This window comes from Benincasa hispida, chromosome 12 (genome assembly GCF_027475165.1).
Source record: "Benincasa hispida cultivar pf3 chromosome 12, pf3_genome.v1.1, whole genome shotgun sequence".
Taxonomy (NCBI): Eukaryota; Viridiplantae; Streptophyta; class Magnoliopsida; order Cucurbitales; family Cucurbitaceae; genus Benincasa; species Benincasa hispida.
In genome coordinates, this window is record NC_143489.1 from 34,939,454 (window position 1) to 34,966,438 (window position 26,985).

Sequence of the window (26,985 nt, forward strand, 5' to 3'; positions counted from 1 at the left end):
TCTCTTTGAAAATTAAGTCTATAGACATCAGTTCTATCTTCAATTTTTTTATGTTGTTATCTATTTTTTTATCAATGATTTAAAAAATCAAGCTAGATTTTAGAAACTTAAAAAAATAGTTTTTAAAAACTTATTTTTATTTTTTAAATTTGGTTAAGAATTCAATTCTCATATTTAAGAAAGATACAAATTATGATAATAAATATGGAGAAAATAAGCTTGATTTTTAAAAATAAAAAAATAAAAAACGATATGATTATTAAATAAGATCTAAATTTTTAAAATTTAGAACTGAAATGGAGGTTTAAGACGTCATTTCGGCCGTAAGATTTATTATTATTATTATTCTAAAAACTTTGAAAATTACCTTTTTAGGCTTTGACGAAAATCTGTCCTTTTTTTTTTTGGACTAATTGATTCTTAAAATTGTAACGGGACGCCGCCCACTGGCTTTCTGTGTCGTTGTTCTCTCACATTGATTCTTCGGCGGTTTTGCGTCTCTCGCATTCCCTTCGGTATCGGAGCCGTCAACCGGAGGACTCCGACCATTTTTCTGAGGGAATACGAGAAGAGTATTTTTCAATTCTTTACTTTCACAATCTCCTTCTTCTTCTCTCTTCGTTATCGGAAGAATTTCCCTTTCTCAATCTTCGCTGCACGGCCATTCAGGTACACTTCTTCTTAATCTTTCGTTTTTGAGCAATACGCTTCGAAATGTTTGGCTTCTCTGAAGAAGAATGGAGCGATTTCGTTGGTTTTATTGAGAAAATTACACGTTTTTTTCGTTTTAGTATCTGCGGTGTTTTTTTAACTGAAGCGCGTGTTGAAAATGGGGGGAAAATGAGAGTTAAGGTGGCTATTAATGGCTGCTGCTTGAGTTTTTTGGTTGCGGACATTCTTCGAACTGACTGTTTTCTTTGTGGATTATACAGATCGAGCTGCAGTTTTGAAGCATTTGAATCGAATAAGAGTTCTTTTTTTTTTCAAGGTTTTCGGAGATTGATTCTGTTGAACTTTTGTAACTGTTTTATTATTCGTCGAAATAACTCATGGAAGGCGCATTGAATCTTCTTGGAGGCGTAACTATTTGCCCTGCCTCTACGCGTTGCCAATCTTTATTGTCTCCGCGGCTTCATTTTGTGTCGTCCATTGCGCAAAGTGCTGGATTGTACACGAATTGCAAAAGATTTTCTTGTAGACGTGTTGGTTCGAGAGTCAGATGCGAAAGGAATGTTGCAGATGTGCTTGATAGAAAAGTTACTGAGTCTAGAAGTTCTGGGGAAAATGAGCAACAGTTTACATGTGTCATGAAGTTTGGTGGCTCATCAGTGGCTTCTGCGGAGAGAATGATGGAGGTTGCTGAACTTATACGAAGCTTCCCTGAGGAGCGGCCAGTGATTGTTCTCTCGGCCATGGGAAAGACAACCAATAAACTATTGCTGGTACGCGTTTCCTTTTCCATTTACTCTGCTCCTTATTTCTTGAAAAAGGCATTATATTATCCTTCAATACATGTCCATCGTGGTTGATTATTGATACGAAGTCCCCTGCTAATTTAATAGGCTGGAGAAAAGGCTGTTAGCTGTGGCGTTACTAATGCATCAGATATTGACGAGATGAAATTCATAAAAGAGTTGCATCTGAGGTAAGAAATTCGAGTCCTTTCAAACCCCTACTGAATAATGTCGAAAATCAAACTCAGAGCCTTGTCATGTTGTTTATAGGACTGCAGACGTGCTTGGTGTCGATAGGTCTATTATTGCAAGTAAGCTTTATTTTGTGCTTGGAACTTGTTGGTTTAATAGTTCATATTCTTGCTGCGTCTCTTTACTTCTCCAGTTTGATACTCTGTTATCGATTCTGTCTGTGGTTTTTTTGGAATAAGAATAAAATTTAGGCTGGTGTAAACCCATAAGAAAAAGTGGAGAGAATATATAACGTAAAAAAAGTTATATTCCTTGGGAATTAGGAATGAATAAGATATTTTCTTTTCCAACAAGATGTGATGTAGGCAAGAAGAATGAGCTGAACAACTGATGATGAGTATAAATGAGAATGGGGGGACTATTCCTACTTCTCCTGTTATAATCTTGCTATAGAAGTATTAAATATACTGAGGATCTTATTGATAATTGATTGAGTTACCGTGCATTGTTGAGCATCAACTTGCAAATATCAACTCAGTGTCTGAAAGAAAAATTAATATTTATAAGAGAGAAAAAAGGAAGTATTTGCTTAACTTCTTTTTATGCTTGTGGAGAGTCTTCCCGAGCACCTCGCGTTAAGATGCAGATATTGTGGTTTATATGGGAATTTCTAATTTAGGTAGCCATTTTGTTATCCTACAATCTAGGGACTACAATAATATTTTCTATTGTAGTACACCATGGGTATCTGGAATTTTCCTGTCAAAGTGGTAGCGATGAAAGTATTAAGTTTTGTTCTGTAGCATTTCTTGATTGGTCTGCCTTGTTTAAATTTTTGCATTTGGTACCTCGTTTTTGATATTCTGGTGGCCTCAGAATATGCTGGAATGCATGTGCATGATGACGTGAAATACCTTTATTTTAGAAAGGGATATCTTCATCCAATGGCTTGAATTTATGTCCCCCTTTCATGTTCCTTTGCGACAATCTAGTGCAGTTTCTTCCGATTCATTTCTATTGATATCAGGATCATAAATCATAAAATAGCACAAACATTGCGAATGCTATGACATTGGTTCTTTAATATTTTACAGCAATAATACCATGATCATATTTGTTATATGCATATATATTGCATAATTACGTTGCAGATCACCTTGATGAATTGGAGCAACTTCTCAAGGGAATTGCTATGATGAAAGAATTGACTCTTCGAACCAGAGATTACTTAGTTTCCTTTGGGGAGTGCATGTCCACAAGGATTTTTGCTGCCTATTTAAGTAGGATTGGTGTCAAAGCGCGTCAAGTATGCTTCTGTTCCTTTTACTGTTGACTTATTTGACACATCTAACCTGTTTTATAGACTCAAGGTTGTTCAAGTATTTCCCTGCGCATTTAACCTTTAGTGTTGGGTATAAATTAACAGAAAAAGCCAATATTTCCTTGTTAGTTTAACTATTTCCAGTAGGTTTCGAATTAGTAAAGTAGGGATTGGTTTATTATAATTTTTTCTTTAATAATTCAACCCCTACTGGAGTTGGGAGGGTCGTTGAGGGATTATTGCTTTTTCTTTGGATAAGAGTAGGATTGTTTGCTCATGATTGACTCCATCAGTAATGTTCTTATGTTAGTCTGGGAGACAATTTTGATGCTTGAACTAGCAACCTGTGCTGAATTTTAAGTTTAAAGAAAACAAAAGAAAAGAACTAGGAAGGCAAACTTTTAAACATCTGGCAAACAACTTCGGTTTGACCATTTAGTACAAGATTGCATTCAGAAGATGTTAGCTTTCAATAAACCCCCTACCCAATCACTGCTATTATTTTTAGAGGTTATTGTTTATTTTATTTTTAATATATATATATGGATAAACCAAATCTCATATGGAAGACTGTTATCATCATTACTTATCACCTTAGAAACTTAATATGCTTTTAGAAATTTAATAGTGGTTTCAATCATCACAATGCTTTCCGGTATTCCGTCATCGGTAGTCATTTAAGATGACAAAAACTTGTGATAATGTCTGCCCTTGCAGTATGATGCATTTGAAATGGGATTTATCACCACAGATGACTTCACAAATGCTGACATTTTGGAAGCAACCTATCCTGCTGTTGCAAAAAGGCTACTTGGTGATTGGAATTCTGATCCTGCTATTCCTATTGTTACTGGCTTCCTTGGGAAGGTCTTTCAATGAACCATTTTGCTTTATTGTTTGTTCATTTTGAAGGATTGGATCTTTTTTTAGTCTTGGAGATAATGCAATCATTTCTATCCAAAAAGAAGAAATTGCAATCATGGGAACTTGTTTCTTTTCTAGAAAAAAAGTTATAATGCAATCATTTTTTCTTTTTTTCAATTTAAGGGCTGGAGATCATGTGCAGTGACTACATTGGGAAGGGGTGGTAGTGATTTGACCGCTACAACCATAGGCAAAGCACTTGGATTGCGGGAGATTCAGGTTGCAGCATCTTATTAATAAGTTTTGGAATGCTGTTTCCTGTTTTGAGTTTAATAGTCTTTATTTGTTTAGAAGGGTGCTTCTAACCTTTAGGTATTTATTTATTATTATTGTTTTTTTTAATTTTCAAAGCTGTAAATATAAATTAATTTTGTGCCTTGTAGGTGTGGAAAGATGTTGATGGTGTTTTGACTTGTGACCCTAATATACATTCAGGTGCAGAACCTGTTCCCTTTTTGACCTTTGACGAGGCAGCTGAACTTGCTTATTTTGGAGCTCAGGTGATTACTTGCATTTACTTGGTGGCATTGTCAATCTACCTATTTGTTGACTTAGCTATGAAGTTTAAACCGTTATTTGTCTTAGTTAGTTTAGTTGGAGCATACTTTTAATATATCTGGCTCTTTGAAATGTTCAAACTATATATTACTTTTCACTCGGCACTTTAATTCTACTCCTACCATTCCTCAAATTTTAATTTGCTCTATTCAGGGGCTTTTACATACTTATGAAATAATACACGAAGGAACTGATTTGTGTGTATTGTTCTGTCATGAAATTTATTACTTTCCCTTGTTTGATTATTCAGAATCTAGGTGCATGATCCAAGTGGTATAGTTAGCCTGAGGTGCATAAATTGTGGGGTGATCACCACCTTTGATCTTCCTTTGTTCACCCTTTTTTGGTTCCTTTTGTAGGTCCTGCATCCACAATCGATGCGACCAGCTAGGGAGGGTGATATTCCCGTTCGGGTGAAAAATTCATATAATCCTCAAGCTCCAGGTACTCTCATCACCCGGAACAGAGATATGAGCAAGGTCCGTAGCACTTAGATTTCTTGAAAATGAAAAACTAAAGCTTAGTCTTTTCTTATTTAAAAGAAAGAAAGAAAATAAAAAAATAGCTTGTATAGTCTTGAAACGAGCTGTAACTTATCACGTTCTCAATTGCAGGCGGTATTGACAAGTATTGTTTTGAAACGCAATGTGACCATGTTGGATATCGTTAGTACTCGCATGCTTGGCCAATATGGTTTTCTTGCCAGGGTGAGGAGGGGGTCAATTCTTTTTCCTAGTGCCTTGATTGCATTATTGCTAAATTTTATATTGATATCTTCTTCTTTTTCTCCTGGTATGTGTGGGTCTTGTTTTAAGTACAGGTGTTTGCAATCTTTGAGGATTTGGGCATATCAGTCGATGTGGTTGCTACTAGTGAAGTCAGTTTATCCCTGACCTTGGATCCATCAAAGCTTTGGAGCAGAGAGCTTATCCAGCAGGCAAGCGTATGAACTATACACTCTGTTTATTTGTGATCTTAACTTTGTTTTTCCATTTTTGGTTTTCCATTTTCTTTAACTGTTGCTCTCTCTTGTTTTGAACTGTTGCTTTCTGTCCATCTGTCTCTCTCAGATTTTATTTTCCTTTTATTTCTTTCAAGAAAATCTGGGTTTCTCCTCTGTTTTATTTGAAAGAACTAGAGATGTAAGCAATTTTGTTTGTTCTCTTCTCGTTTTAAGTTTTAAAAAATTTGTATTTAAAATATTTATTCGTGTTAACTTAATCTTCTGTATGTTCTAATTTTAGTTTAGAACTATGAAACCATGGTATTGTATGTTTTTACTTATTTTCAAGTATTACATGTTCTTCATTTATATTTAGACTTAATCTGGCTCTGTTTTTTCAAAAATTATCGTAATATAACTTATTTATTTATGTGCACATACTTCACTCAAACAACGCCTGAAGGTGATTGAGAGACTTATTGTGTTTTCTTTCATTTTGAAAATACTGTAACATGTGTTGTATGAACAGTTTATCATGCTAGTTTTGGTACTTAACTCTTCATTTGTCATTTATGTTTGACAATCAAAATAATCTCAGAAGACTTCCCATTGATAGCTGATTAGCTTTACATTTATATCCTATTGGCAGGAGCTTGATCATGTGGTGGAAGAACTCGAGAAAATTGCCGTTGTGAAACTGCTTCAGCATAGATCAATCATTTCTCTCATAGGAAATGTTCAAAGGTCATCACTGATACTGGAAAAGGTGCGCATCTAGTATTACTCCCACTGATTCACACACACCGTGTCCAAAATTAGAAGGAAAAAGAACGTTTAATTCATACACTTTTATCGTGTCACACATGTTTCGAGCATTTCCAGATGTATATGTGCTTCATAAATAAATATAATAAGATTTCATCCTAAAAGTTTCAAATATTATCTACCTGCATGATTTTGAGTTATCAAGCATCGTGTTGTTGCTTATTTCTAATGCATAACTTTTTGGCAGGCATTTCATGTTCTTCGTACCAATGGAGTAAATGTTCAAATGATATCCCAGGGTGCTTCTAAGGTTTCTTCTTTTTTCCATACCTCACATTGAAAAGCCATTCTCATGATAAATCACTTATCCATCACAGAAGGGCATGTTTGATGATATACTTTTAATCATTAAAAATCAATTTTGATGATATTAAAATTACATTTAAAAGTGTAAAAATTTCCTATTAAATTAATTGTGTGATTAAAGGCGTGTTTTGGAGCGATTTTTAAATTTGAAAATCACTCTCAAACATGCACAAAGTGCATCTAAGGTGTCTTCATTAGAATTCATATTTGAAAAATCGTCCCGTTTACCTCGAATTGACCCTCGAGAGATACTTAGGACCTGATACGTCTCTTGAAACTCCAGTCTTAAATGGATGATCTCGAGATTTTTGGGATGAATATTGAGCATAATGTAAGGAGTGGAATTCAATATCTTGATTAATAAAAGAAAAACCGTTCTGATTGAAGGAGCTTGTTTTTCTAGACCAAATAAGAAATGTCATTACATGGACAACCTGTGGAAGGAACCTATATTTCCCAATTTATGTAACAAGATGTGTGGTACAGAAAGCATTGCAATGCTGATTACCCCCATGGCTCTCCCAATTGCTCCTGTTCTGGAAATGCTTTTGTAGTAGGTTCAGCATGGTTCATGAAACTGTGTAAAATTTCATACTTTAATTTGGCTGTATTACAAAAATAAATCTAAACTTTGTCCATGTAGAAATGTAGAAATCCATTACGTCGTTGGACAAAAATTGAAACCTTAAACGGTGTGGTGATGACTTGGAATGAAAATTGAACTCAAACATCGCCATACAGTTCCAAGTCACTGCCACACAGATTTTAGGTCTCAATTTCAAATCCAAAGTTCTAACAAAATTCTACTATTTTTAAAATATTTATGAAGCATTAAGGTATTACTAACAAATTTTAAAGAATATGAGTATACTTTAAGTAAAAAGGCACAGTTTGAGAGAATTTTGTAATGTAGCTTCTTGATTTCTTTATATAGTTGATTCATTTTATTATTCACTGGACAGGTCAATATCTCGTTGATTGTCAATGACAATGAGGCGGAACAATGCGTTCGGGCTCTCCATTCGACCTTTTTCGAGGTAGACGAACTCGATGTAGATGCAGGTTGCATATCTCAAAATGGTTCAGTCTCGGCCAGCAACACTGTGTGAGCATTGAAGCCCATTTTTTCGTCTTGAGAAGATGTATTTTTCCATATGAGGAAGGAGCAACCGTAGCAGTTGGTATATATTATATTGTCATTGAAATCGGGCAAGTTGAGTTACTTTCTTCTATTGGTTTGATTAGATAAACTGTGCTGCTAATAGTTTAGTATTTTAATTAATTCAGGAAAAGAGAAAATTAGGATTTATGGTTTATGGTGTACACTACTAAAGTTCCATAAATGTTTTATGTGCATTTTTATATCCTAGCCCATCAGTTGAGAAATATATATGAAGTAGTAAATCAGTACGTTCATTAGTGATGAATAATAAGTCATTATTTCTTTCGAATTGATAGTAGTAATTTGACCATGCGATTTATGATCAATATTTTATGAACTGTTTCTCGTAGTTTTCTTTTAATGCTGATTAAAATTATTAGATGCTATTTTATTTTTGATAACCTACGCAATTGTACTTTATCTTTTTCGATTGGAAAATATATGATGTTCTTAATGTGTGCCTAATTATTCGAATGAAAAAATGTTAAACTATTTATAAAAAATAGTAAAAAAAAAATAATGATAGATACTATTAGAATATATGTTGATAGAAGTCTATCAGTTTACTTATCGAAGTTAATTTTACTATTTTATGAAAATAGTTTTTCTTTTCCTTTTTTTTTTTTTTTTTGAAAATCCCTTAAAATTTAACATTTTTTGAAAATCATGAAAATGAATTAAAAATATATCTTACGAAAAGGTAAGGTTGAGGAAGGAGAATATAATTTGGTCTCTAAGATTTGTATTTAGTTCCTATTTCGTCACTTTTTAAAATTAGTATTGTTTTTAAGATTTAAATATAGTTTTTATTTAAATGCTGGGCAGATTACGTAAAGGATGTGGTAATGGAATATGCAACACACCACACTTTTTTCCAGTCTTCCTTGGCGAGCGTCTAAAATTAGGTTAGGTCAATAATAATCTTCCCCATCTATTTCCCAAATTCATGTTTTGACTAAATTATAACCATGAAAAATGGCAAAAACTTTCTTTTACCTATAAATTAGATTCATCATTCTCTTCTTCGGAAAAAAAAAAAAAAATACAATAGTTTTTAGTCTTTTAAGTTTTGGGTTTAGTTTATATTTGATTTCTAAATTTCAAAATGTTACACACTTATGAGTTTTGTTTCAATTAGGTCCTAAATATCAATATTTATACTATTAACTTCGATTTCGATTTCTCTCTAAATACTCATTTTTAGTAAGTTTTTGACGTTAATGTCTATTAATTAATTTAAAGTGATTATGAAGTGAATTTTTAAATTTAATTCTAATAGTAGTGAAAAGTAGTGAAACTTAATTAATTGAATCCTTTAATAGTTTGGAATTAATTAATATAATACACTAAAGCTGATTGTGAATATTTAGTGAAAAACGAGATTGAAAATGTAAATCTTGAAACTTAAGGACAAAATTAAAATAAAACTAAAATCTCGATGGTAAAATTGTAAAATTTTGAAACATAAGGACTAAATTGAAACCAAATCCAAAGCTTGTAAAATTGAAACCAAATTCAATGGTAAAATTGTAAAATTTTGAAACATAAGGACTATATTGAAACCAAATTCGAAACTTAAGGGCTAAAACATTTTAGAACTTGGTGGCCAAATAGAAACTAGATCTATAACTTAGGAACCAAAAATATTATTTTCCCTTATAGGGCAAAATACACTTTTTAATGTGTAAATCTTGAAACATAGGGACAAAATTGAAACAAAACTCAAATCTCAGGAATAAAATCGCAATAGTTTGAAACATATGGACTAGATTGAAATTAAATTCAAAATTTAAAGATTAAAAATGTAACATTTTGAAACCTAGGGTCCAAATAGAAACTAGACCTATAACTTAGGGACCAAAAATGTATCTTTCCTTTTATTTGTTATATGTTCAACCATATGTACGATACAAATTCGAACTTTTGACCTCGTCAAAATATACGCCTTTATTAGCTGAAATATGCTTATGTTGGCCATTTATCATTCTCTTGCAATTTAATTGATGAGTAACTTGTGATTTTATCAAATTGACAGCTTGTGGATGTGTGATTGTAACAATTTATATAGTTCAAAAGTGGTCCTTTTTTTTTCCTTTCCAATTGCTGGTTTTAACAATTAATCATCATAGGATGAAATAAAAATTAAGAGGAAGTTAAATTTTAGGTTGATTCTAAATACATGAAATTCTCTCTTTAAAGCCCTTAATTCTCTTGGGATATACATATAAGGTTAAATTATAACAACAATATATTTAAATTTAATATTTAATTTCACACTTTTAAATGTAATTTTTATATCATCAAATTTAATTTTGAGTTATTAAAAACATGTTTTAGGGTAATTTTTAAAATATCAGAAGTAATTTTAATCATTTTAAAACTCCTATCAAATATGACCTACCATATGAATGCAGTTATATAAATCATTCTTTTTTATGGCTAATACTTTTTCAAAAAATATAAATTATATAGTGCGTTTAACCTATAGTTTTATTAACTGTTTTTTTTAGAAATTAGACATGATGGATCACGTGTCTATTGTAATTTTGGTGCTGAATATGTAAATTATAGATGTTATTATTATGTTTTCCAATATTCCTTGAAATTACATTTTATCTGGTTGGTTTAAAATCCATATACTATTTTAATTTGTTGTGTTATTTCTTTTAGTGGAAGTTTGTTAATTTTTAGACAAACATAGCATGAAATTTTAATCATGTAAAGCAGATCTTAAAAGAATATAACAAATGAATTTTTCAAAAAGGAATTTAAAAGGGAAAAAAAAAAGGAAAAAGAAAAAGAAACAAAGGAATATTCAACTCTCATTAATAACATAAGACTATTTTTCTGGTATTCCTTTTGAATGGTCAATCCTGAGGTCAACGTTTTACTTTTACTTTTGTCCAATTTGTTTTTCATTTTAATTGTTTTTAAGTAAATCAATGATGAAAATCGACCATTAAATCTCTAACCTCAAATAAAGAATTATCGTTCGACTCAGATTCAATACGACCTCGTTTTAATTTCATGTTGTTGATTCGTGGTATAGATTCTAGACTATGTTTTTGAGTTTTATCAAATTATAAGAATAAATTTAAGTGTTAAATCACACAAATTAAATTATAACTTTCTTCTGATCGTAGAACTAAATTCTAAATGATGCCTTCGAAATTGATTTTATAAGGGCTTAAAGTAATTATGTGAAAATTTTAACTCTTTGCAATGTTTGGTAAAATTGACTATAAGATAATTTAAAGCAATCACTTTTTTCAATTGTGTTAGAGCATGTTTGGGAGTAATTTTAAAATAGTTAAAAACTTAAAATCACTTTTATCATTTTTAAAATTTTCGATGGCAAAATTCGGGCAGAAAAACTTTCACGTGCTTTTGACAGTGAATTTATAACTTTGGGAAGAAAAAGGACCTGCAAGACAATAAAATAAAATATCAGTGTGATATATGTCACAAAATATTCGATGCTCAAGTCGGTATTTAGCAAAGATCAGAACAAGCTAGAGATTGGGGAGAAGAACTTACCTTTGGATATGCCTATGACCCCTTATTTATAGTGTGGTGGCTTTGGATTCCTAGTCTCAAAGAGGAGTAAGAAAGGTTAAAGGGATTAGGAAACGTCAATTCGAATCAGATAGGGAAACTTGGACCATGGCCCATGAGGGGAACCTTTTTTTAGAGGGAAAAATGTTCATCTAGGCCTCTGAGGCCGAGGAGGGTAAATTGGGCCAAATGGCCCAACTTGCCTCATCCTCGGGCATGTTGGGTTATTTGGCCCAATTTGCCCCGTCCTTGGAGGTGGGCAAGTTGGTTGCCCACCTCGCCTCGCCCTCGGCCGAGAAAGGTAGGTTGGTCTCTTTTGGCCCAACGCCTCTCATTTTCTTCCTTCCTCCGTTGCCCCATTTCTTACACTTGTTCTTGTCTTCCTCATGATTTTTAGTCTGAAAATGACCTATAACAAAAATTATCTAGAACTACTTTTAATCCATTAAAATCAATTATAATAGCAAGAAATGCATTTTAAAGTGTTAAAATAAATACTAAATTGATTTTGAGTGATTAAAAATATACTTTCGAAATGATTTTGAATACGACAAGAGTGATTTCAACAATTTCAAAATTACTTCCGGACATGCATTTGGTTTCTAATCATATAAGTTTTTGAGATTTACCCACTAAAAAATTCCATGCCTCTACTCAACTAATTATTAAGAATTTTATTCCATCCCTATTTTACAATACTTTTTTCTTTTACATTTAAACACATATTTACTTTATTATGAACAATTATTTTAAGTTAAAACAATCCCAAAATAAACCTAAATAATAAGTTTAATTAAAATTTGATTTTCAGATTTCAGGAACAAAAGCATATTTTCCTAAATTTCAAATTTCGCATATGAATTTCATAATTAAATAATAGGGACTATATATAGGTTGAATTAAGGAGATTTTCTGGATTACCAGAAAATTTGAGTTGGTCGAATTGGCTATCCGAATGATGTTAGGTTGGGTTGGATTGGACTGTCAGCTTGTTTTTTTTTCTTCTTTTTTAATATATATTTTTTATTAACTTAAAATACTTAAATTTGTAACACATATTAATAACTAAAATTTCATCAAAACTCAAATGTTAAATGTCAAAATTCAAGATATTTATTACAAACTTTAAACAAACACCATAAAAAAAATATAAATACTTTTCTAATAATATTAGAAATTCAAGTTAAATTGGGTAAGTCCAAATTTTAAAAAATGTAATCCAAATCCAACTAAATCCAAAAAATATAAAATATTAAACTCAACCCAAAATTAAAACTTACCCCACCTAACCTTAGACTAAGTAGTCCGAATTATTTAGGTTTGTCCTAACAGATACCAAAAAGAAAAATTACACTAAAAGCTACAATTAGACTAAGCACATGTAAGATTATTCTCTTAACAATACGCATTCTAGACTCAATCGCAGCTGTTGATCGTTGAATCCTTATTAACAAAAAGAGGGCAGACCGGGCAGCGTCATACCTGCCCGTTGACTATAAAAGCAACTACAAATCGAAAACCCCCCTTTCTCCATTAGAGAGAATCAAAGCAATTTGGCGTTGAGATATTGGGAGAGGTTTCTCTTTCTAGGGTTCCTTCCTCTCTTCTTCTTCTCCATTGTTGCTAATTTCACTTCCTTCACCTCTAAGTCCCATCTCCAATGGCGCTCTCTGATAAACCCTCTCGCCAATCTCTGATCCCCAGCTTCCTTTACTCTTCCCCTTCTTCCACCCGAACCCTCCCTCTCAAGAAGATGCTTCAATCTTCACCCACTTTCGATGCCGTTTCCTCTCCTCCTAAAAGCTTTGTTATTCCCGCTCCAACTGAGCCGTCTAGGAAGATCGAGTTGTACTCGCCAGCCTTTTACACTGCTTGTACTTTTGGTGGAATTCTCAGCTGTGGTCTCACGCATATGGCTGTTACTCCTCTTGATTTGGTTAAATGCAATATGCAGGTTCGTTTTATCTTCGATTTCTCTCTTTACATTTCTGCTTAGCTTACTTGTGTTTGGGATTTTTGAAATTTTTTTCGTCGTTCTCTGATTCAGATCTGTGGATTTTCTCGCTTTTTTAGGAGGTTTTTATTTTGTGTGTTGGTTTTTTTTGGCTGTGGTTGTTGAATTTTGTATGGATCGGATCTATAACTTGGCTGATATATTATAGGCTGGATCTGCTATTAAGAAGTTAACGACGGTCTTATGCTTGTTTAGATTGATCCTGCGAAATACAAAAGTATTTCGTCTGGTTTTGGAGTTTTGCTCAAGGAGCAGGGTGTGAGGGGTTTCTTCAGGGGTTGGGTGCCTACTCTCCTTGGATACAGTGCACAGGGTGCCTGTAAGTTTGGGTTCTACGAGTTCTTTAAGAAGTATTACTCTGATATTGCTGGACCTGAGTACGCAGCTAAGTACAAGACCTTGATCTACCTTGCCGGTTCTGCATCTGCTGAGGTGATTGCTGATATTGCACTTTGCCCTTTCGAAGCAGTGAAGGTTCGGGTTCAAACTCAGCCTGGTTTTGCTAGAGGTCTAGCAGATGGACTTCCCAAGTTCGTTAGATCCGAAGGAGCTCTAGGGTACGTACTGCTATAAATTATTCATCCCCCATTTTCTAAGTGACAGGTGGAAAGATTTCTGGATGTTTTAATGGATTGATGGGTTACTACTCGTTTGTAATTGCAGGTTGTACAAGGGTATTGTTCCACTCTGGGGACGCCAGATTCCATGTAAGTTAATAAAGAACAATTCTGATCTTTAACCTATTTGTGCCCTTTTTGCTCCCGTTACCTTTTCTTGCATTGAATGGTCATGTTTTCGCACACTGTCACACACATATATACAAGAGTTGGAACTATGGTGACTGATACTTTAAAATTGGGGTATGCTTAGCTATTATTACAAGCACTCTCCTTTAACTCGTATACTGATTTTAATGTTTATTAACCTTTATATTGGTGCTCGTTCTTTTTTGTTACATATTTTCTACTATGGAAATTCGAATATCTTCTTATTATTAATTTCATGAGAAACTGGCTGATAGTTTTTTTTTTTTTTTTTTTTTTTTTTTAATAGTAAATTGACTTTGTTTTAATTTATTAATTGGTGGGGCCATGGATTATAGTTCACAATCTTGTTCATTTGTTGATACTTAGGAAGTTGTTGCTGGTTTTATAGATGCTTGGTCGTTAATATATAATGTCTATGTGCATTGTCTGGTGCACTGTGCTCCAAGTTACAGTTGGCATTCCTGGGTCTTTCTTGTTGTTTGATAGTGATGTTGTACGACTTTAGGAATTTTGTATTGTATTTCCATATTTTTTGTATCTTCAAGTGGCGTTTAAAAAAAAATTATTTGTGGAGATATTTTTTAAACTTACTTTTAGTTATTGCTCTATTTTTATGGACCAAAGATTAATCCATCTCTCTACCCGAACCATTTGTATACGAAGGTTCTTTTTAGAGTTCACTAAGTTGACTTTGGAAAATTTCTAGTTGCAATCATTAGATACGTGGTCAAATTTCTTATTTTATTTCACCTTGTACGAAGTATCCTGCAAAAAGGACCATCAAATTCAATTTGGCTCTGGGTGATTTGAAAGCCGAAATTTGTGACATAGATTTGAGTTTTGCTGCAAAGCCTAGTATTATGTGTTTTTTCTTCTTTTTTTTTGTGCTTTTTTTTCAAGTCGACAAGCTGTGATTTTAATATGTCTTGCACTTAGCTTCAAGCCATTGCTTTGTTTTTAATGACCGGTTCTTTTCTTTCAGATACGATGATGAAGTTTGCATCCTTTGAGACCATAGTCGAGATGCTATACAAGTATGCCATTCCCACACCAAAGGACCAGTGCAGCAAATCTCTTCAGCTTGGTGTTAGTTTTGCTGGTGGATATGTGGCGGGTGTTTTCTGTGCTATTGTGTCTCATCCTGCTGATAATCTTGTGTCGTTCCTAAACAACGCCAAAGGAGCAACTGTTGGTGATGTAAGTGCTGCTGATGGAGCTCTACTTTGTTCTCGTGCCATTTGCTTTTTTTTAACTCGTGATTTTTCATTGCGCAGGCTGTCAAGAAGCTCGGATTATGGGGTCTCTTCACCCGTGGGCTACCCCTCCGTATTGTGATGATTGGAACTCTTACTGGTGCTCAGTGGGGTATCTACGATGCCTTCAAAGTATTTGTTGGACTGTAAGTAGTTCATCCCAATAGCCAAACCTTTGTATTATATTTTCCCTTTCATTTGAGAGCCATCAGTCACATTGTCATTTTCTTTCGACCAGGCCTACTACTGGTGGCCCGGCGCCTGCTGCCCCTGCACCTGCTGCTGAGCTCGTGAAGGCGTGAGGTTGATGCTTGATTGACCAACCGGAGTTTTGTTGTTTTTATTACAAGTTGAGGAGAAACCTCTTCATAGGAAATTGAATAAACATAACCATTTTAGAATGATGCTTATAGTCCTCGAAGCTGGAAGAATCTCTTCATAGAATGGATGGACCCTTTTCCATTCAGTTTTCGTTACACCCTTCTTTACTCGGTATTCATTGAATTTGTTCGGCCAAGGATGGTTTTGATCTCATCCTTTGCTTAACTTGGGATACTCATTTGTTTGTAGTAGTTCAGAATTCGGATAGAGAATTGCAGTTTGATGGTTTTAAAACCATGAGCATATGATGTATTTTGTTGTACCCATGTCAGGAAGAAACTTGTCCAAATAAACTGACAGGAAAATGGGCAAAGGAAGATTTGGCTGAGTTTTCATCTCTCTTCTTCTATTCTTGGTAAGCTAAAAAGCCTCTCTTTTTTGCTCTTGGAATTTGAATTTACTAAGTTTGTTACGAATTTACCTCGAAGTGTTTTCTTAACATATGTTAAATGGATCATTATATTGATATTAGAGATCCATCAAGATTAAAATGTTGATAGTTATTCATATTAATACGCGGCTAGATATTGATATAATATTTAAAATATTGATAGTTATCCATATAAATATAAATGTTCATATTGATCAATATAAATGTTCATATTGATCAATTTGATCAATTTTACAAATAATTGAATCAATATAAATTCTTAATTTTGAATTAATTTAGAGGATTTTGATACAAGTGTCTATCTCAAAACTATCATGATTTGAAAATGCAAGACAAAAACTATATCTAACAAAGAAAGCATAAGTCATAACTTTGTATACGAATTCTCACCTTATTTTGCCCAGGTTGTTTAAACCTTAAATATGTTTTTGAAGGTTACTCTCACGGACCCTTCCATTAATTCTGGTACAAGTCTAAAGGTAGGTTTGAAAGTCTCTCTATGTTCCCGATAATCATTGATTACAAAATTTGTACTTCTATAGTTTTTCTCATATACAGTCAATAATCCAAACGTCAAATGTGACTACCTCTTCCAATAATTTCTTTGCAAGTATTGAGCCTACAAACTTCAAACTGAAAAAACACTTCATAATGGAAGCGTGACATTAGGTACCTAAAACCAATTGGTTTTAGACCATCCATTGCATAGAAGGGTGTCCTACTCGATTTTTTTTTTAGTACTAACAATTTTTTAGGATGAGGGATCGAACATTCAACCTTTAAAATGGAAGGTCATATTAATTATCATTGAGCTAAGTTCACTTTTTCAAAGATATATGTATCTTGTAAACATTTAAGTGACTTATGTTGGATTACATCGTATTTTAATCAAATGGACCTTAAAGGGAAGCAATAAACTTGAGGGTCGTTTGGTAATTTCAACATTATTTGAATTTTTTAAATGGAATTTGAAAATTTTGTAGTGCTTTTAATGTGATCGTTAAGAAATCACTTTAACTTTAAGATCACATTTTTCTTTAAAATTACTTGGAAAGTTAATTCAAACTCTTGTTTACCCATTTTCACAACTTTGGACGATCAGTAGCTTGGTGTCTCCCTATAATTACCCAACCTTGCATTCAATTAAAATTGTCGCGAATCACCAATGATTCAAGCACTAGGGGATTTCTGTAGAGGCATCTGATACGAGTGGTGGAAAGACATGGAGGTTAAGGATAGGTCTACTAAAATCCAATGATATAGATTCAAAGGACAAACCCAAAAAATGGGCTTCAATATGGGGATCATGCTCCATAAATGCTTGGATGCAATGCCATGAATCATGACAATTAACACAACTATTCGCTAAACTGAATATCAAAGAATAAGACATCAATTATCATTCCACGAGGCAATGAATCGATCCTTCACCCTTACAACTATTGAATTAAAAAAGCATACAGACATCTATTCTTGACTAATACGAACCCTTTTTAAGTATGTTTGGGACACATGCTTTGCTATACCTTGACCAAGAAAAGTATTTGGGACAAACGTACGGGTTATCCTTACTCTAATCCAGAAATTGGTTACGCTGCTTCTAAAATACTTCCTAACTATGGAATCATCCAAGAATGGCACGTGGTAACCCGTCTTAGCCTCGATTAATCTACTAGCTTGATTGTTTACAAAGTTCTTCCTATCGTGGCACGACTCTATTGCCAATATAATTCTAGACAAGTCCTCACTCATACAATGCCTTTAGGCATGCTTTCTAGTTCCTATAGAGGAACTCATACCATACTCATTTGCCATTACAGCTTTCTAACTTGATTTTTCCATCTTACAAGTTGCCAAACTCAACAGTATATTCTTTTTTTTTAATTAAATTATAAGTCTAGTCCCTGACATTGAGACTTCTATCCATCTAAAGTTCAGTCAGGAATCAAATAGACAGAAATCTCAATACTTAAAACAATTTCCGATTTACTTTTCTATAAAGTGAACTTCTTCTTACGATATTACACTCTCAGCTCCATAAAGTGAACTTCCAAACCATGCTCACCATATGAGAACATTGACAAAATTTGATTTACTCACGATTAAGATAACAGTGCATATTAAGATATCATATGAGCACCTTATGCTACATTAATTCTTTAAAGTTAATTAAAAATAAGCATTAAGACTAATCATCCTAGAAAAGGAATAACGTTATGCTAATTACTGGAGGAGGAAAAGGTTCATGTACCGCACATAAATCACAAATGATTGCAGTTCCTGAAAACCGATTGAAGAGACAAGCACCAAAACTTCGGCCATTGCTCATTCTCCTTTCACATTATCTGTAGTAAACATCAGTACACTATTCTTCACATTGTACAACTGCATTAGACCAATCAATCTGAAACTTCTGCTAACAACTATTAATGAAAGGGACAATAACCATTACGAGGGAGGTTTGGCTGACTTCTTCACAAACAGCTTGCTTATATCTTCAGTAACAATGTTACTCCTGGCAAAGGCAAACCAATTGCAGAATTGCAATCAGAGTTCACTCATATTACTACATTTCGAACCTTTTTTCTCTCTTTCTTTTTGATAGGAAACAAAAGGAATATATTCCAAAAGAGAACAATAACAACTTAAGGGCCGTGGGTAGAGAGAACTCCCCCTAGAGGAAAACTACTTAGATAGAATAGAGCCAAGCGTATTAATAAAGTTTCAAACATTAATATTGATTAAAACAATATGCTTTTACATACTATTCATGGCCAGAAGTCCACAAACCAAGTTTTTCTTATACATAACTTCTTAGTTCTACATTGCCATTATGATCGTGTTCCAAACCTAGTATCATAGGTTTTCATTGGACACTAGAGAGCTCTTTCATGGATAGTAAATAAATGAAGGAGTTATCCACGTTGAGGTGGAGCAACATAAACTTATTACAATTTTCTAGGCTAGAAGAATGCACATAGGCCCAAAGGCTATAGGGACATGATTTAATTATTCATTGTGTTTCCTAATAGAAGAACGATGCAAAATTTTTCAATCTATGACCTCATAACGATACATGTACCTTATGAATCTATCTATGCCAATGTACTAATTAGCACGACAGTATGTACAAGATTTCGAAATGACTTGATTTTCAACACCGAGTGCAGACTTCATAAACTATATAAAAATGCATCAAACCGAATTAGTTTCTATCTAGCATACTCCACATGCCCATAGGAATATGTATTTATTTATTCATTTTGTTTCCTAATTGAAGAATGAATGCAACTTTTCAATCTGTCACCTCATGAGGATACGTGTACCTTAGTCCCTGATGAACTATGCTAATGTACTCATCAGCATGTGCAAGATTTTGAAATGATTTCATTTTCATCACCGAGTGCAGACTCCATAAACTATATATAAATGCATCAAACCCAATTATTCTTTTCCTAGCGGTATCACATATTCAGGGAACAATGTCATTAGCTTTAAGTGAAAGCAAATACTAGCATAAACAAAAGGAAAATAAGGAGAAATTAGAAATACATTAGAACGAACCTTCCAGTAAGCTGAGGTGGAACCAACAAACTGCCTGAAGTATCCGGAACATTCTTAGAGTGAGGCAAGCTCGATCTTGGAACTTTACTCCTAGGAAGAGAAGATCCTAAAACATTTGTTTCTCTCTTGCGAGATGCATTGGCAGCCATAGCTGCTGCCACTCGAGAAGAGTGATCGCTACCACTAAAAAGACTAGAGGATGAAGGAGAATTCAAGAGTAAAGAAGCATCAGGAAGCTCAACCGAAGGCACAGAAGGCTCCTCTTTAGTTTCAAATTGTTGATTTGGCTTAAGAATGGGCCTACAGAGTACAAAGCCAATCACAAGGAAATAAATTAAACCTGTCCTAACACAAAACAAATCTAAAAACAGCAAATATGTTGTTCCAAGGTCAAGATAATTGAATCAGCAGCTAAAGCATTTCTTAAAAGCGGAAAGCCACTCAACAGTACTAGAACAACATCGTTAATCTTTAAAGAACCACTCAACAACATCTGGAACTGGAAGTACAAGTACAACAACCTCCCTTCCTCCCAGTTTAACTAATAACAACCCTCCTGAAAGATACAGTACAAAATTAAGGAGAACTGGTATAAAACCTCCAATTGTTCGGGGGTGAACAAGTAGTAATTAAGTCCAAACACAAAACCTATTTGGTTTATGAAAAATCAGGAGAGGAAAATGATTGAAATTCGATAGGAATAGTGAAAAAGAAACAAAGCAATCCGTATAGGAACTCTTCCGCTAGGGAATTAGAAAATCTGAAGAAATGGAAGAAAGATTACTGGTTGACGGGAGGAGATTTAGGCCTCGGCTCGTGCTTGGGGAATTGAGGCTCTGCGACGGTGCGGTTTTCCGACTTCTTCCGATTATCCTCCGCCACCTCCTCCTCCTCCTCCGCTGCCGGCACGTCGTCGTCCGATGAAGCGTAGTCTACCAGTGACATTTTTGTTTCTCTCTCTCCCTCTCTCTCTCTCTCTTCTTGTTCTGCGTTTACGAAATCATGACCCGCTTTTTCATAGCAGTCGGGTTTTTCTTTCTTTGTCATCCGACCCAGCTCAATACCGAACGACGTCGTGTAGTTCCATTTTTTCTTCTCTATTTTTGTTTATATTTAGTATCTCATTTTTTCAAGGGCTCTTGCATATATAGCAAAACGAGGGCAAAATATTGCAAAAATAGCCCAACTTAAAAATAATTATAAATATACCAAAATTTACCTTCAACCCATGGAAAATGTCAAACAGGTTCAATTAAGGCGCAAAAAAAAATGTTAAAGGCCGAGCTTCCTGATTTTAATGATAGATAATGATAGAAGTTTATCAATGATATATTTATTCATACTTTATTTGTTCCACTGTAAATTATAAACATATTATCGTTTTATTATAGAAGTATGTCTCTAATAAACTCTAATAAAATAATGTACAATCCAATTGCTATTACTAATATATTAGTATAGAAATATATAGACTTGTATTACATTCTAATTGAAGGTGATGCATCAAAATCACTGGTGTATAGTTAATTAACTTTGTTAATCACAATAATGCATCAAGTCTTTGATGTATATAGCTACCACCAAAATTTCAACGGCCTTGCAGCGAATATATATTGGAGGGTTTAAATACTATTTTGGTCCTTATATTTTTTATTTTTGTTTATTTTGGTCCCTTTACTATAAAAATGTTCATTTTGGTCCCTATACTTTTAGTTTTAGTTCATTTTGGTCCACATACTTAAAAATGTTCATTTTGGTTATTATATTTTTAATTTTGGTTCATTTTAGTCTTTGAACTTTAAGAAAAATGACCATCATTTAAAAGTGAGAATGAAGAGACCAAAATGACAATTTTTTAAAAGTACAAGGACTAAAATGAATCAAAGTTAAAAATACAAAAACTAAAATGAACATTTTTAAAATATAGAAACTAAATGAACAAAAATTAAAAGTATAGGAACCAAAATTAACATTTTAAAAGTATAAGAATCAAAGTAAAAAAATATAGAAACTAAAATAGCATTTAAACAGTATATTTGAGTTAGCAAAACATGCTTGGTAAACGTATTAGTTTGAGAAACAAGAAAATGATGCAACATTAAATCACATTTTACCAACTAAATTAAAAATATCGTTATGCTTAGTATTTCTATCCATAAAGTGCCGGATTTCATTTTGAATTTCATGCTTCTAGAAAATTCAATTTAATTTCTATAATTGGGTTGTTTTTCAGAATATGAACCATTTTCTTCCTGTGAGAACTTTTTAAAACAATGAATAAAAATTTCAACTGAAAATAAAAATAAAATGAAAAGAAATGAAAAGATGAATATGATAAACTAGAAGAAACCCTCATTACATTTGGCTTAACATTCCATATAGGCAATTTAATACCCACTGTAAGCTTCATCACCCTATACAAAAAGGGGAAAAACAAACCCTAAATAAATTCCTATAAAAAGAAAATATACTCAACAAAAATGCTCACTTCATCAAGTTCTACATTCAAACAAGACTACATACATACAAGAAGTTGTTGAAGATTGTTAACGCTGCTGGCCGAGAAGCGATGGCTTATAGAAAACATGAGTTTGTGCAATCTTGATACGATCTCGAGGATCGGTTATCGTTTCGTCCCTTAGGGCTTGAAGAATGGCCTCTGATGAAAATTCCCTAAATATACAAAGAATGAAAGTAATTAGCAGGACCATAGGGTACTTTAATGCCTTTTGTATAACTCAAACAAAATCCACAGAAGAGAATAAAAGCAAATGAACTGAATTTCTTCATACCTTGTTATTAGTATACTGTAGAGCATCTTTAAAATTGGGCAAAGCTTAACTGGAGCAACAGGTTTGTTATCTTCAGGGTGTAGAACACTCAAGCTGGATTGACTGAGCAATTCATAAAATGCTTTCACAGCAGAAACTCCCTGCAAGAATGATCTCTCTGTCAAATTCACTCTGACATATATCTCGGGCGTTAAATAACTGATGAGAGAAGGAAAAAAAAAAAAAAGAAAACCCCATGAAAGCCGAATGAGATTTTGAGGTTGGTTTTGGTGCAATTTAGGAATGGGATGGTTGGTACGTGATTCTTTCAAAACTAGTTTTTGAGTCAACTTGAATCAATCTCAATTCACTAACTCATTCCCCAACCATGAACACCCCAATTTGAATCTAGCAAAGCCGTACTCCTTGTTTTTGCCTTACCAGACTTGCTCTCTCAAGATTATGCTGCTGTCATGCTATAACACACACACACACAAACATGCACCTATGATCAAGTCAAAGATGCCCGATCATAGAAGCCCCCTCCATTTATCACCAGATCGGTGTACAGCACTCAAAGATTAACAAGTACAAGAAACATGTTCTTTTTTAATACGAGATAATTCCATTAATGGATGGAATAAAGGAGATTAAACTCCGCCATCTATTGACGAGCTCTCCCATTGGAGATTAAATAAGCTAGGCTATTATGAATAAAAAGATGCTGTGATTTACACCAAAAGAAAGACAAGAAACATGGTTTTAGTATCACAATGTACAACAGCTCAGAGGAAAATAATTCGACTTCAGACTTGTACAACCCAAGTGAACTCCCGTGGGCCAATAGTTGCTATGATTATTCGGTTTTTTTTTTTGAAAGAAAGTCATAAAGATCATCGATAATGTTTTCTAAGCTAAGTCATTTTGTCTATTCTACCCTTTCAGCAAATTTTAACATATACCAAAAATGGTGTTCCTACTTCTCACTTATATAAATAACGTACCTGAATCATACCCTTGCCTTTGATGCTATCACCCATTTCGAGGCTCAGCTCTCCTTCAGCTAATTTTTGCCCATACCACGCATTACGGCCTTTCAATAGAGTAACATAAGTGTCGGCCAGTAACGGTCCCGCCAATTTCTCTGGTTCTTCGGCCAATAGATGAGTAATAAATATCATCTCCGAGGTGCAGTGTGCAAAGTATACCGCCTTGCTTGTGGCACTCTCTTTTGTTAAAGCTGCCACCATTCCTGTACAAGAAATGAAATTTTACCGTGTTAACCCAGGGAGGCAATGAAGATCAATCCATTATGTGGGTTTTTTCATCCATGCAGCATATGAGTGGGAAAGAGGCAGAAGGAAAAGTTTGGATCCTAAAAATATAATGCTCACGTGAAATTTGACTAAAATGTGAAGAGTTTTCTAAAATGATGCACAGTCCACACTCATCATGATCGTCTACTCAACTTTCCTATCGCATAAACCATCAATCCATGTCAAGTAAAGTAAATTATAAAAAAAAATATAAACCAAGTTGAACCCTTCATTCACAAAACTTTTACAGTGATCTCAATAAATACGATGCAATAATATTTGTTTTTCTGGTTGTAACTTGAGATCTGGAACTAATTTAAGCCAAAGATTTCTAAAAACTAGATTAAACATAAAAAGTTGCAGCCAAGATACAGAACGAAAAGACTAAAACTATATTGACATGTCTCCTATGGCCATCAAATATTTAAGACATTTAATAAACGAATAGGAAATTAGTGTTACCGGCTCCAATGGCATAGACATTCTTTAATCCGCCCATTACTTCATGGGTAACAAGGTCGCCATTGTCCCACACAATGAAATGTGGTTGCCTCAAAAAATTTGCCAGGGATTTTCTCCACTTTTCAGCTCCACAAATTCGAGCATTGGCATATTCCCTATTGTAAATCTCCGAGGCAATATTTGGTCCCCCGAGATAAAGAATGTTCTCCGGAGGAACTCCAGCTGCAAATCAGTAATACGGGTCTTAGACTTCTGACAAATTTTAGGATTCTGTATAATTTAAGAAAACCATAATGACACAACTTAAGGGGCAATACCATATGTTAGTGCAAAATATTTACAATATTTTCTCGAAATAAGGCTATAGTTGCACAATTCCATATAACGTCGAAAAGAAACAATACTATAAGAATTGAAACTCAATCTCTTACTCTGATACCACATCATGTTAAGTTATTACTACACTTAGAAACTTCAAACTATGGCTATTAATATAAATTTTTTCACTACCAAAAAATATAAAAGAAATCCCAATAGGAAGCAATCTTACTTGCGCTGTTAATCATCTGAGTAGGAGTTATTATCCGTGGTTGAGGCTCCAATTCAGCCTCCACACCCTTTGACAAAGAAATGATAACAGGCATAATTAATCTCTCTTTCCAATACCTTCTCATTTCGTCGAACACTTGGCGGGTGTCGGTCGAAGGCAAGCTATTCACCACAATGTCAGCATCCCACACAGCCTCCTGCAAATTGTTGACAACCTTCAAAGGGCAGAGAGGCGTATCAATCATATTCAAGCAGAACCCATCTTTCAATATCTCATCCGCATACAAAGTTCTGTCACCTAATCTAGCTTCTACATATTTCAAATATGCACATCGCCTGATCAATCTTCTCAACACATCTTCCCTTGAATTTATCACTTCAAATAAATGCTCTGCAGTTGCTTTATCTACTGTTCGTCCACGTCTTCTCCAAATCCTAATCAAAACTTTCTCTCTCAAATGGCCATAGCTATCTTGTAGCATGGCAATGAAGACGCTGCCCCAAGCACCAGCTCCAACACCCACGATCCTCAGTGGATCCCCATTCGCTTTTCCAAATAGACGACGCAGATCGTCAAGCTTCTCCTCCATTGAACCGTTCGAGTTCTGAATTGAGCCATTTGAATGGCTATTGCTGTCGATTGCATCAACCATTTTCTTCTTTCGAACTTGCAGAATCAGAATTTGAGATTCGGGATTTAAATAGCTTGTTTGTAAATCGAATTCAATCAGATTTTTGTAGGAAGAAAACAAAAATTTCCTAAACTAAGCGTTTTTACGTACCGAAATCGAAACGCGATTACGCTTTTTCATACTCCAGCTATCATTGACCCAAGACAAATCGACATGTGTGCGAAATTCGAGACGCAAAAGACAGATTCATCGACACCGATCAAGAACCGCGTAATCCAGCGCGCAGAAATGCAATTTAAATACGAATTTGACAATCTGCCGCCACGGCGCAGTCAACGAAGATCTTCGAAGTTTCTTTTACGTCTTCAAATCCAACTTTTACCTGAAAATGACATCGACAACGAAAAACTCGAAACCAAGTTATTCGAATAAAAGCAGAACAAGTGCAAACCAGACTCTTTAGGAACTTTTGATTCTGTCATCCGTGAATCAGGAATAATAGAGAATCGAGAAGAAAAACAATAGCATACGAGCTCAAATGAAGATGGATAAACTCTTTCACATTGATAACCAAAATTAAGTTTTTAAAAATGACTTTATTTCAATGTTAGAAAGTAGAGACAATGATCCAAAAGATCCATTTTAAGGGTTCAAAATGTCTAACGACTCTTTGATGATGTCATGATCACTACAATATTATCTTTGCTTTCTTGTTTTCTTCTCCATGTTTTTCTTTTTCTTTTTCTTTTTCCTCTTCCTTTCTCCCGACTTCTTCTCCACTACGTCTTCTTCTTCTCCAGCACAGTGAGTTCACACGAGCAGCTCCGAGGAGAGTGATTGTTGATGACGGACGCCTGACAAGATTGTGTGAGGAAAGAAAGAGCAAAACCGGTGAAGAATGGAAGTGCGAGACCAGCGAGAGCGAGATCGTCGAGAAGGGAAAGAAAAATGGATCTTTTTTACGTGCGAGAGCGAAATTGCTTTTCCAGGTGCACACGAGATTATTTTGGTAATTTCACCTCAATTTGACGTCAACAAAGGGTCATTCAACATTTTTTTCCCCAAAAAGGGGACATTTCACATTTTTTTGCTTAATTTTTGGGTCATCCATCAGTCGGGCCCAAGAAAGTAAGTAAGAGTAGCAAGAAAACCGTAAGAAAAATCAAAAAAAAAAAAAGGTCTATTACTAACGTAGTACCAACCCCATCTATTATTTGACGTGCCATTAAGGAGATGTTTGACTCACCAACATGAGTTGAGTTGGTCTCAATGTTTGGTCCACCAACTTTAAATGTTGGTGGAGTTGAGTTGGTATAAACTCACTCACCCTAACTTTCTATTCTTCCAATGTTTTTAATGGCTCCACACATCGGCCACTGTTGGCGACTATTATTGTCACACTCTAGGAATTAACTCCGGGCTTTGACAAACACTATCAATGACAACTTCGGCGACCCACTTCAGGTTCCGACAACTACCTTCGTAGGCTTCGATAACTTTCTTCAACTACAAACTCCGAGACGTGTGGAGTTTGTTGGTGAAGTTCCTAGGTTGATTTGGCATGTTCCTACGGTAACTCCGGCGGAAGTCTAAGGCTCTTCCCATCTATCAGGGCAGTTAAAACCCCCAAAAATCACCTTCGATG

The 26,985-nt window shown here is 34.3% G+C and overlaps 4 protein-coding genes across 7 annotated transcripts; 2 read left to right on the forward strand and 2 right to left on the reverse strand.

The window, feature by feature from the left end:
- Nucleotides 1-395: 395 nt before the first annotated feature.
- Nucleotides 396-7,974, forward strand: LOC120067707 (aspartokinase 2, chloroplastic-like). Of its 2 annotated transcripts, none has more exons than XM_039019252.2 (14): nt 396-669; nt 933-1,442; nt 1,563-1,645; nt 1,725-1,765; nt 2,798-2,952; nt 3,685-3,834; nt 4,015-4,110; nt 4,275-4,391; nt 4,809-4,928; nt 5,064-5,156; nt 5,270-5,386; nt 6,042-6,158; nt 6,405-6,467; nt 7,486-7,974. In XM_039019252.2, the coding sequence occupies exons 2-14, from the start codon at nt 1,050-1,052 to the stop codon at nt 7,630-7,632; spliced, it is 1,692 nt and encodes a 563-aa protein (XP_038875180.1). In that variant the 5' UTR covers nt 396-669; nt 933-1,049; the 3' UTR covers nt 7,633-7,974. The 2 variants fall into 2 exon arrangements, with proteins under 2 accessions (XP_038875180.1, XP_038875179.1); XM_039019251.2 differs by having other exon boundaries at nt 401-669; nt 5,270-5,392.
- Nucleotides 7,975-12,618: 4,644 nt separating this feature from the next.
- LOC120067144 (mitochondrial phosphate carrier protein 3, mitochondrial-like) lies at nt 12,619-15,983 on the forward strand. Its single transcript, XM_039018590.2, has 6 exons — nt 12,619-13,194; nt 13,450-13,811; nt 13,918-13,961; nt 15,004-15,218; nt 15,296-15,420; nt 15,513-15,983. Exons 1-6 carry the CDS (start codon nt 12,901-12,903, stop codon nt 15,574-15,576), a joined length of 1,104 nt encoding a protein of 367 aa, XP_038874518.1. The 5' UTR covers nt 12,619-12,900; the 3' UTR covers nt 15,577-15,983.
- Nucleotides 15,984-18,115: 2,132 nt separating this feature from the next.
- Nucleotides 18,116-20,728, reverse strand: LOC120067146 (uncharacterized). Of its 2 annotated transcripts, XM_039018591.2 has the most exons (4): nt 20,395-20,720; nt 19,611-19,910; nt 18,493-18,561; nt 18,116-18,391 (listed from the first exon to the last, which is right to left on the reverse strand). In XM_039018591.2, the coding sequence occupies exons 1-3, from the start codon at nt 20,655-20,657 to the stop codon at nt 18,495-18,497; spliced, it is 630 nt and encodes a 209-aa protein (XP_038874519.2). In that variant the 5' UTR covers nt 20,658-20,720; the 3' UTR covers nt 18,116-18,391; nt 18,493-18,494. The 2 variants fall into 2 exon arrangements, with proteins under 2 accessions (XP_038874519.2, XP_090164191.1); XM_090308065.1 differs by having other exon boundaries at nt 18,116-18,561; nt 20,395-20,728.
- A 1,190-nt stretch (nt 20,729-21,918) lies between these two features.
- On the reverse strand, nt 21,919-25,946 carry LOC120068496 (putative glycerol-3-phosphate dehydrogenase [NAD(+)] 1, cytosolic). Of its 2 annotated transcripts, XM_039020282.2 has the most exons (6): nt 25,491-25,946; nt 24,710-25,375; nt 24,160-24,381; nt 23,386-23,633; nt 22,403-22,542; nt 21,919-22,283 (listed from the first exon to the last, which is right to left on the reverse strand). In XM_039020282.2, the coding sequence occupies exons 2-6, from the start codon at nt 25,359-25,361 to the stop codon at nt 22,157-22,159; spliced, it is 1,389 nt and encodes a 462-aa protein (XP_038876210.1). In that variant the 5' UTR covers nt 25,362-25,375; nt 25,491-25,946; the 3' UTR covers nt 21,919-22,156. The 2 variants fall into 2 exon arrangements, with proteins under 2 accessions (XP_038876210.1, XP_038876211.1); XM_039020283.2 differs by having other exon boundaries at nt 24,710-25,499.
- Nucleotides 25,947-26,985: the final 1,039 nt, after the last annotated feature.

What these genes read in the sequence shown, in the direction of transcription:
- LOC120067707 (XM_039019251.2), top strand. Translation starts at nt 1,050, where the DNA reads ATGGAAGGCGCATTGAATCTTCTTGGAGGCGTAACTATTTGCCCTGCC. An exon ending in AATATGGTTTTCTTGCCAGG is followed by an intron (nt 5,157 to 5,269) that starts GTGAGGAGGGGG and finishes TTTTAAGTACAG; the next exon opens with GTGTTTGCAATCTTTGAGGA. An exon ending in AGCTTATCCAGCAGGCAAGC is followed by an intron (nt 5,393 to 6,041) that starts GTATGAACTATA and finishes TCCTATTGGCAG; the next exon opens with GAGCTTGATCATGTGGTGGA.
- LOC120067144 (XM_039018590.2), top strand. Translation starts at nt 12,901, where the DNA reads ATGGCGCTCTCTGATAAACCCTCTCGCCAATCTCTGATCCCCAGCTTC. An exon ending in TGGTTAAATGCAATATGCAG is followed by an intron (nt 13,195 to 13,449) that starts GTTCGTTTTATC and finishes ATGCTTGTTTAG; the next exon opens with ATTGATCCTGCGAAATACAA. An exon ending in AGATCCGAAGGAGCTCTAGG is followed by an intron (nt 13,812 to 13,917) that starts GTACGTACTGCT and finishes TTGTAATTGCAG; the next exon opens with GTTGTACAAGGGTATTGTTC.
- LOC120067146 (XM_090308065.1), bottom strand. Translation starts at nt 20,657, where the DNA reads ATGACAAAGAAAGAAAAACCCGACTGCTATGAAAAAGCGGGTCATGAT. An exon ending in AAATCTCCTCCCGTCAACCA is followed by an intron (nt 19,911 to 20,394) that starts GTAATCTTTCTT and finishes TGTACTCTGTAG; the next exon opens with GCCCATTCTTAAGCCAAATC. An exon ending in CCACCTCAGCTTACTGGAAG is followed by an intron (nt 18,562 to 19,610) that starts GTTCGTTCTAAT and finishes TGCCTTTGCCAG; the next exon opens with GAGTAACATTGTTACTGAAG.
- LOC120068496 (XM_039020282.2), bottom strand. Translation starts at nt 25,361, where the DNA reads ATGGTTGATGCAATCGACAGCAATAGCCATTCAAATGGCTCAATTCAG. An exon ending in AAGGCAAGGGTATGATTCAG is followed by an intron (nt 22,543 to 23,385) that starts GTACGTTATTTA and finishes TCATTCTTGCAG; the next exon opens with GGAGTTTCTGCTGTGAAAGC. An exon ending in TACAGTATACTAATAACAAG is followed by an intron (nt 22,284 to 22,402) that starts GTATGAAGAAAT and finishes TTGTATATTTAG; the next exon opens with GGAATTTTCATCAGAGGCCA.